At 37.0% G+C, this 10,248-nt stretch overlaps 1 protein-coding gene across 1 annotated transcript in view; it reads right to left on the minus strand.

Moving 5' to 3' along the window:
- QRSL1 (glutaminyl-tRNA synthase (glutamine-hydrolyzing)-like 1) overlaps positions 1–10,248 on the minus strand; it is a 35,668-nt gene that overhangs the window by 18,693 nt on the left and 6,727 nt on the right. Inside the window, exons 2-5 of the mRNA XM_006839995.1 lie at positions 8,576–8,735; positions 7,951–8,049; positions 6,403–6,499; positions 3,687–3,863 (exon numbers count right to left, since the gene is read on the minus strand). Of these exons, the coding sequence (XP_006840058.1) occupies positions 3,687–3,863; positions 6,403–6,499; positions 7,951–8,049; positions 8,576–8,735 (533 nt within the window). The remainder of the gene's footprint in view (positions 1–3,686; positions 3,864–6,402; positions 6,500–7,950; positions 8,050–8,575; positions 8,736–10,248) is intronic.

The following is a 10,248-nucleotide window of genomic DNA, read 5'->3' on the forward strand; positions in this document are numbered from 1 at the left end:
CAACTCTGTGCATGTCAGATTAGAACTGTGGTCCATGGGGTTTTCTTTTCTTTTTTTAAAAATATGGAATGCTTCACGAATTTGCATGTGATCCTTGTGCAGGAGCCATGCTAATCTTCTTTGTACTGGTCTAAGCACAGAACTGCTAACCACAAGGTCAGTGGTTCAAATCCGCCAGCTGCTCTTCAGTAACCCTAATAGAGGGTTACTTTGAGTTGGAACTAACTTGACAACACTTAAAAATAACAACAGACAATAACAATTTTTGTATATGTACTACTAAAGTGAGCATCTTCAATTAAGTTTTCAGTGCTGAAGACACCTCTTCCAAGGTACCTCTGAGTGGATTTGAATTCTTCAGTTAGCAGCTGAACATGTTAACTGTATGCACTACCCAGGGACTCCTCTTATAATCAACTCCCCATAATAACCCTGTTACCAATTTCAATACACATTCATCCATACACTTCAATGTAGCTACTAACATTTATTACTTTTAAGAGAAATAGGGTAATACTATCAATACTGTTCTGCAACTGGTTTTTCACTTAACCATGAATCTTTGCTATTTTCCCATATCACTATACAGGGCTCTATCTCATTCTTTTTAGTGGCTGTATAGTATTCCACGAATCTTCCTGGTTTAAAAATGATTATAACATAAAAGGATCAAAAGAAAAGAAAACAAAATTATATTTTACAGTTTGGGGATTCAGTCTGAAACTACTTTTTTGATTTGTGCTTGTTGATTGCATTTAAACTGAAGCTTTAAATTGAACAAGGCCACTAACAATAACATGACAGTTGTGCTCTACAGAAAATGCAAATTATATGTCCTTGCTTCCCAAGTCAATTTAAGATACATTAGACCGTTGCTTTCAGTTTCTAAAAGGATACATTTTCTTATAACGATTCAATGACAATTGTGTAAGACAGGTTTACATTTCCATAGGAATTACATGTCAAAATGCCATCTTCTCAAAGCACATTCAGAAAGATGAACACTAAGTGGGGTGATGAGGATATGCAAAAAAAAAAAAAAGTAGCTAATCTTGCAGAACTGACTTGTCAGAATTCTCATTAATATTAATGTAATGCTGTAAACTCTGCAGAGATAAAATGAAATGATTATAACTTAAGATTTCAAGAAAACTGAAAAAAAAAAAAAAAAAAAAACCCACCAAACTGTTGAACCTAAATAAATATCCACAGCTCTAAAAAATATAAATAATTGATTGCTTGCCCTGACTGTGAAAGTGCTTAGTTTTAATAGATGATTAAGAAGAGATAAAACGCATGCATCATGACTAAAGAAACACATTCAGCTTGGTTATATTGAGACCAAAAAATTAAATATAGTAACAGTTGTTATTTATTTATTTTTCTTTAGGTGGAAAGCAAATGGGACTTAAAACAAGTATGATTGATGGATTCTTTCAAAATCCAAAGTATGACAGATCAGTCTTAACTTAAAAAAAAAAACTTCATTCACTAACTACACATTTTTTTAAAAAAAATATATTGATTTATAAAGCAGTATTTTAAATATCCTATTGTTATCAGTCTATGGAGCTGTGGTAGCATAGTGGTTATGAATCGGGCTGCTATCCTCAGGGTCAGCAGTTCGAAACTACCAGCTGTTTCACGGAAGAAAGATGAGGCTTTCTGCTCCTGTAAAGATTTACAGCCTTGGAAACCCTGTTCAGGGTCGCTATGAGTCAGAACCAACTCCACGGCACACAACAACATTGTTATCAGTCTAGTATTTAGACCACAACACTGGACTGCTAACTGCAAGATCGGCAGTTCAAACACACCAGCTGCTCCACTAGAGAAAGATGAGTCTTTCTGCTCCCATACAGTTTATAGCCTTGGAACCTTATATAGAGTCGCTATAAGCTGGGATCAACTCAGTGGTAGTGGGTTCTTTTAAAAATTTTTTTGACACATATCACCACCATTTTTTCTTTTTTGCAAAAGTCAGATTTATGTGAAGAGGAAATCATTACTAACAGTTTAGCTCAGCAGCACTGCCTAAAGTCAGGATATGTTGTTATTAGGTGCCACTATGCACAGCAGAAGGAAACAATTACCAGTCCTGCTCCATCCATCCTCACAATCATTACTATGTTTGAGCCCATTGCTGTTACCATTGTATCAATCCATCTCTTTGGGGGTCTTCCTCATTTTCACTATTCCTCTACTTTAGCAAGTATGATGGCCTTCTCTGGGGACTGGTCCCTTCTGATAACTTGTCTGAAGCATCAGAGTTGAAGTCTCGCCATCCTAGCTTCTAAGGTTGTACTTCTTCAAACATACATTTGTTTGTTCTTCTAACTGTCCATGGTACCTTTATATTCTTCTCCAACATCACAATTCAAATGCATCAATTTGTATATGATCTTCCTTATTCACTGTCCAACTATCACATGCATATTTTTGTTGTTGTTGTTAAGTGCCATCAAGTCGATTCCAACCCATAGCAACCCTGTATAGGGTTTCGGAGGAGCAGCTGGTGAACTTAAACTGCCGACCTTACAGTTCAAACAACTTTGCAGTCTAGCGCATTAAACCACAGTGCCACATCAGGACTCCACATGCATATTAAGTAATTGGAAATACCTTGGCTTGGATCAGGCACACTTTAGTTCTCAGACTGACAGCTTTGCTCTTTAACACTTTAAAGAGTTCCTGTGCAGCAGCTGTGTCCAATGCAATACAATGTCTCATTTCTTGACTGCTGCTCCTATGGGTGTTAATTATACATCCAAGCAAAATGAAATCTTGACAATTTCAAACTTTTCTCCATTTATCATGATGCTTTTTATTGAATCAGTTGTAAGGATATTTGTTTTCTTTACACTGAGATGCAATTTACACTGAAAGCTGTAGTCTTTCATCTTCATTAGTAAGTATTTTAAGTCCTCTTTGCTTCCAACAAGCAAGGGGGTATAATTAATAATTGTAGATTACTAATGAGTCTTCCTCCAATCCCGATGCCACGTTCTTCTTCATATACTATAGCTTCTCAGATTATTTGTTCAGCATACAGATTGAATAAGTACAGTGAAAAGATACATACTTTTCCTGATTTTAAACCACTCAGTATCTACTTGTTTTGTTATAACAGCTGCCTCTTGGTCTAGGTTCAGGTTCCTCAAGATCACAGATAAGTATTCTGAAATACTCATTCTTCACAATGTTATCCATAGTACGTCATGATCCACACAGTCAAAAGCCTTTGCACAGTCAGTAAAGCACAGGTAAATATCTTTCTGGTATTCTCTGCTTTCAGCCAAGATCCATTTGATGTCAGCAATGATATCCCTAGTTTCAGGATACGTAAGCCTCTAAATAGTTGTATAATATGGATAATGCATAGCAAATAAGTTATTTAAAAAATTCAATTCAATTAAGTCCAGTTACACTAACCAGTTTATCCTTCAAGATCCATAAAATCCTATATTTAAAGAGAATTAAGCATTATAAAGGAAGAAGAGTCTAAATGTTATTTCAAATTAAATATCTAAAACATACACAATGGATGGAGTATATTATTTTTTTATGCATGGAGCACAAAAAAGTTCCACAGTTCCTTAGAAGAAATGAAATATCTAGGTTATGGTTGGATTTTGCATTTGACTTTGTGGTTGGTTTTTAAAACACAAATTGAAAAAACACCTTACGCAAAACATGTGAACGCTGATACAGCAGCTGCACTGCCGCCTGAGCTTCCTCCGGTGATGAGCCAATCGGAATCTTCATTAGCACGTAGGGGCTTCTGCTTCCTCTTTTCTCTATATTGCTTTGAATAACTCCAAGGGTTTTTAACCGGCCCAAATACACCATCTGTACTTCCAGATCTGAGATACAGAAGTGAGATACCTTAGTGAAACTTTAATTTTATGTTCAGTTTTTGTCTCCTGAGCATATTACTTGTTTCTGATACTCACTGAATTTTTAATACTATATTGAAGCTGGAGTTGGCAAAGGTTGAAAGCTTGCTCAGATGTAGTTTTCGTTCATTGAAAGAGTGAGGAGATGGAGATTGGGATATAGTAGAAAGTAGAAAATTAGTCTGCTAACAAAAGATTTTATCCCAACTGATCATCTGATTTAACTATTGATGACTTCCCTTACAAATTAGCTTTTTTGTTGAAATGTGTCATAAACGTTCAAGAAGTCTTTGGACTTCTTAATCAGAAGTTTTAAGAAAAGCATTATAACTTACTTTTTAAATTTTGAAATAATTTCAACCTTACAGATAAGTTGTAAAAATAAAGATAATATGAAATATACCTTTTAGCAATGATTCCCTCTGTTTTATCATTTGCATGCTGCATGTCTATTTATAGACATACATATATGCACCTTTTTTTTCCTGACCCATTTAAAAGTAAGTTACATGTGTACACGCTACGGTTCTTCAAAGTCCCCCTTCCAGGACAGGATTCTAATCGATGGAGTCCAGTGCTCTATCTGTTGTCATGTCTCTTTAGCCTCCATTTTTCCAATTAAATCATTCACCAAACAACAGCTATTAGGTTGTTTACATTTTTTAGCAAGGGTGTGTGACCTCATCACTTCTATTCAAAATGCCTCAAGGTCAGAGGTTCAACCCCACCAGCCATTCCTTGGCATTTCTATACAAGGTCTATGAATGGGAATCGACTCAACAGCACTTACCAACAACAGTTTCATAGGGCTGCTGTAGGAGAAATACCACAGGTGGGTAGCCTTAAAGAAGATACATTCATTTTCTCATAATTCAGAAGACTACAAAATCTGCATTTCGGGCTCTGCTCTGGGGAAAGGTCTCTCTCTGTTGTTTCTGGAGAGGGCTCTCTTTTAATTTCTGTACTTCAAGCATTCCTTGGTTCCTTGAGGATCTCCAGATCTATCCCCTCATTTGTGCTTGTTTGTCTCTATGTCTAATTAGCTCGTTTTATAGTTCACAAATGATTAGGTTTAAAATACTCTACAGTGATCTGGTTTCTTTACCATAACAAAGAAAATCCCATTCATAAATAGGAATACATACACAGGTATAAGGGTTACGACTCCAACACATGATTTTTTTTTTGGAATAATTTCAATTCATAACATGTACTGAATGTCCTGACTAGTGCATTAAGGCATGAAAAAGAAATATGAAATAAAACTATCTCTGTTTGTGGACGTGATCATCTACATAAAACATCCCAAAGACTCTGCAAAGATCAACTAAAACTAGTAAGTGAGCTCAGCAAGGATGTAGGCTATAAGGCCAAGAAACAAACTCATTATTTCTATATACTAGAAACAAATCATTAGAAATGGAAAAAAGCATTTTTCTGTAGTATTAGTAAAACATAAAATACTGGGATAAGTCAAATTATGTACAAGATTTATATGCAGAAAATTATAAAACACTGCTGAGAAAATTAAACCCAAATAAATGGGTCACAAGAACATACTGTTGAGGAGTCAATTCTCTAGCAATGTCACCAAGACAGCAGCAAGAGTCTCCATGCACTCCACCAAGACACAGCATGAAACCAGTAGGAACTCTCAGAGCTGACTTTGTCAGAACGCTGGTAAGCAATTAGAGGTTCACAGCAACCAAGCAAATGCTGACTCAAGAAAAAGGCAATTTTTATTACGTGCCTCTCTCCTACCCTGCACAAAAGCCTGCTTAAAGCATCAGCCTACGTTTCCAGCTTAGAACCCTGGGCTTGGGTTCTGAAGGGAGCAGAACACATCTGTCGGGTGGCTACATAAAGAACTGAGGTCAAGTGTGTGTGCTGTTCATCTGAATGCAGGTGGTGGAGGGGAACATAAGGGGGACTTATCAGGGAAATGCAAACTTAAATCAAAATGAGGTATGATATTATGACTATACGACAACCAAATACGGAGTCCTGGTGTAGGGCTGTAGGATAAGCACTGGACTACTAGCCACGAGGTTGGTGGTTCAAACTCAACACCCACTCCTTCGATACCCTACACAGGGTCGCTGTGAGTCAGAACCAACCCAGTTAACAACAACAGACAACCAAATATAGTCTGAGAGAGAGAATGAAAAAACCACACTAGAGTCCTCAAGAAATCACCTTACTGCTTTGCTGCTGTTGTTAGTGCCACCGAGTCAGGTCCAGTTCATACCAACCCTGTATAGGGGTTCTGAGGAGCGACTGGTGGGTTTGAATTGCCAACCTTGTGACTCAAACCAACCTGGAAGTCCAGTGCTTATCCTACAGTGCCAGGTTAACTATAGTTAATGAAATTAACGATACAGGTAGCAGAAATACAAGAGGGCTTCAAAATGTTCGTGGAAAAATGAAAACAAAAGATAATGGAATTTTTATATAAACTTTTTGAAGCCCTCTTGTATAAAACAAAGAAAATTTCAGTGTTACTTACCCCATAGCAAACTCATCTAAATTTGTTTTTCCCATAAGTAGAGCTCCCTGATCCAACAACTTCTGAACTACTGTAGCATTATAAGGTGGTACATAACCTAAAAAAAAATCAGTTCTTTTAATTATAAGAGAAAAAAAACACAGTAAATCATATGCAGAGAATAAATAAGATTTTAAACTAGACTTAAGCAGTTCACTCATTTACCTACCTGTATTCATTTTGCTTAATTTGAGTAGGCTGTACTTTCTTCCAGAGTTAATTTGTTTCTATTAGCTACTGTGTTTTTTCGAGATAGTCTGTTGCTATATTTTTTCTAAATGATAGTCAATACATTTACCATTTTTATAAAATAAAAACACAGACTCTAGCAGTAGTATAATATAATGCACGACAGTAAATGATGTACCTAATTCACTTGAAACTAATAGCAAGTTATTACTGTGTTTATTTATGGTACTGTATTTCTTTTGTTCAGATGATACTATCTATATTTCACAAAGCCATTTATATATATTTTCAGGCAGATGTTTATTCTCATTAAAATTGACTCTATTTACTGGAAAGATCTAGTATATATTCTAAACAGTTAACAAAAGTCTACCTATCAGATGAACCTGAGGAATATTCTTCATTGAATAGCACTTTCAGAATGTAGAACCCTGGAAAATCTGTTTTCTGTTTCCTCCTAGCATCCAAACCTACTGATAACCATGCTTCTTTCTGATCTACTAAACTGTAAATTTTATTAAACTGTTGTTATCATTGTATGTCGTCAAGTCCATTGTGATTTACAGTGAGAATTCTGACTTATAGGGCAGAGTCTTGGTGTGGTGCCATAGGATATGCACTCAACTGCGAGGCTGGTTTGAAACGCGTGGTTGGCAATTCAAACTCACTCCTAGGAAACCCTATAGTGGGTTGCTATTTGTTAGAACCAACTCGACGGCACTTACCAACAACAACATAGGGCAGGGTAGAACTGCTCCACAGGATTTTCCAGGCTATAATCTTTATGGGAGGAGACTCTCTGTCGGGTCTTTTCTCCCACAGAGCCATTGGTGGGTCCAAATCGCTCACCTTTCGGTTAGCAGTTGAGGGCTTAGTCATTTGCACCACCAGGCTCCTTAGAGAATAAAACTATACTCAGTGTTCTAAGACATGGAATAATCAGGAAATAAAAAATTAACTGGACAAAGGTTGCTACTAAATCACCACACCACTTTCCACAGACGGATAATGATAGTCACTTCACATTTTTTCCCAGGGTATTAATGAGCTGGAGTTAGAGGAGACTTAGTATATTTGCATTGAACAGGTACTGGGTTTCCAGCTTCCTAGGTAGGATTCATTCACTAAGCTGGTCTGCCTTGAAAGAATAACTTTGTACTTTAAATGAGTAAACAGTAAAATAAAATAGTATTCTATTCTTTTTCTTGAAGGAAATTTCTAAGGTGAGGTCATGGTGCTTTCGTATTTATTTTAAATTTAAATGGAATAGTGCCATTTTTTTTTTTTTCAATTACTGATTCTCTAATCGTTACATTTTACCTTTCAGCATGTTTGATGCACATGTTGTCTCAATGCCAGATGTGCTAAAGTTGTCTTTTACTGCAAAAGGAATTCCATCTAAATCCCCAAGTGACTGACCTGTGTTAACAAGTCAAGAGAGAGATAAAGAGATAATAGTCCAAACGGTAACTAATACCACAGTAATCAATTTTATTATATTATACTATCGGGCTGTGAACCTTAAGGCCAGCAGTTTGAAACTACCAGCTGCTCCGCAGGAGAAAGATGAGGCATTCTGCTCCTGTAAAGATTCACAGCCTCGGAAACCCTGTACAGGGTCACTATGGGTCAGAACCGACTCGATGGCACTTAACAACAACAATATATATTCACACTGCATTCATATAAAAAGAGAATAAAGCTAGATGTTATTAATTTTGGTAAAAACATCCTAGGAAATCAAATTTGGGTTAAAGGTTGTTACAGACAGATAATAAAAGCATCATACATCTATTAATCTCATTTTTATTATACCTTGTGACAAGTTCTTTAAATGAGAGCACGGGTTATGTTAAGAGCTTTACTTGTCAAATGAAGACTCCTACATCCAATCACACTCTTTCTCTGGCTGCATAATAATGAAGTATAATTAAAAATCATTTACCTTTTGAGTATCTCTTCTCTGATTCTTCAGCTTGCTTTAGGGCCACCTCCTCTGTGACAGTAATATAAGCATTTAGAAACTTGGTCTTCTTGATCAGAGAGAGGCATTTTTGACAGAGCTCTGTTGGAGTTATTTGGCCTTGCTTGAGTCCTGCAGAAACCTACAGTATACACAATCTAATGAGTCTGGAGAAGTTTCAAACATTGTACTGAGGGGGCAGATTGAGTGCTACAGTAAGCCATATCTTTTTAAACAAACACCTGGGACCATTGAGTTGATTCTGATTCATTATAACTTCACATGTTACAAAGTAAAACTGCTCCACAGAGTTTTCTTGTCTATCATCTATGAAAGTAGGTACCAAGTCTTTCCTCCACAGTGATGTTAGGTGGAATCAAACTATCAATCTTGAAGATTAGTAGGAAAGCACAAACATGCCTTTCATCGTCCTACTAACTGAAAGGGGCTGCAGGACGTTATGGTTCTCAATAAGATCTTTACATCTATTGTAAAATTCAACCAAGAGTTGCTACAAATGGAGGCGGGGCTTGATGGCGGATAGGGTAGAGGTGCAGAGAAGTTCGCCGTCAGCAATACCACAGAATACCATGAGAAGCAGGTTCAGGGCAGAGCTCCAAAACTCTGAACCATATAGGTAGGAGTATTTTAAAAGTTTGAAGGCTTACAGCTAGTGGAACTTGTAGCAGAAATAAGAAATCACATACTTTTGAATCTGCCTAACAACTTGAGTGAGACCAAACAGCAAGACCAAGTGAGGGGAAAAGACCCACCACAGAATAACGCTGCAGGAACCTCAGGCAAAGGTGGACAATATATTTTGTCAGTTTTGCTTTGTTCTGTTCATTGGCCACCCACTGTTTGCACACCTCCATTCTGGTGACTTGAGGGGGTGCCTAAGCGAGGACACCCCCAAGCCCCACCACTGGTGGGTTCTTCTGCTACGCACGCTCACAGATACTCTCATCCCAAGAGTGGGACCTGAACAGTTTTTAATAGGAAAAAGGCCAGAAAAGGGGTGTGGAGAGGGAAAGAGAGTTTAAAAACAAAAGTTTTTTTTTTTTGTTTTGTTTTTCTTCTCTCCCTGCTCTCCCCTTTTTGCAATTATAGACTACAGGATCCAACCTAGTTTTGTTGTTTTTGTTTTTTTCTTTCTTATATTTTTGTTGTTGCTGTTTTATGAACCCCTTTTACCTTTGGAGGACTCTTTCATTTCCTATATTACCTAAGCAACTGCTGCCATATAGTCAAGCTACAATCACACTCTATAAAACACCAAAATCCAGGCAAGAACCAATACCAGCTGCCATACACCAGGGAAGCAGACAGCATCTGTGAAAGTTACTCTAAGTTAAGTAAAAAGAAGAGTGAAAAGAGAAACCCACATCCTGATCACATCTACCTGGAAGAAATCAGAAAGCATGAAAAATACCAGAACACACACTCAATTAAGTATTAAGGCCACAGATAAAACTAAACATGTCCAAGAAGCAAAAGCAGATGACCATATCAGCACATGTCCAGAAACAAGATAAAATGTCTGAGACAAATGACCTAGAGGTAAACCTGGGCTCCATTCTAGAAGGAGGGCAGGCCTTGGAAATGCCTGAGAAGGAATTCAGAAAAATTATTCTAAAATGTTTCAAAACACTTTA

Source organism: Chrysochloris asiatica, unplaced genomic scaffold (genome assembly GCF_000296735.1).
Source record: "Chrysochloris asiatica unplaced genomic scaffold, ChrAsi1.0 scaffold00027, whole genome shotgun sequence".
Lineage (NCBI taxonomy): Eukaryota > Metazoa > Chordata > Mammalia > Afrosoricida > Chrysochloridae > Chrysochloris > Chrysochloris asiatica.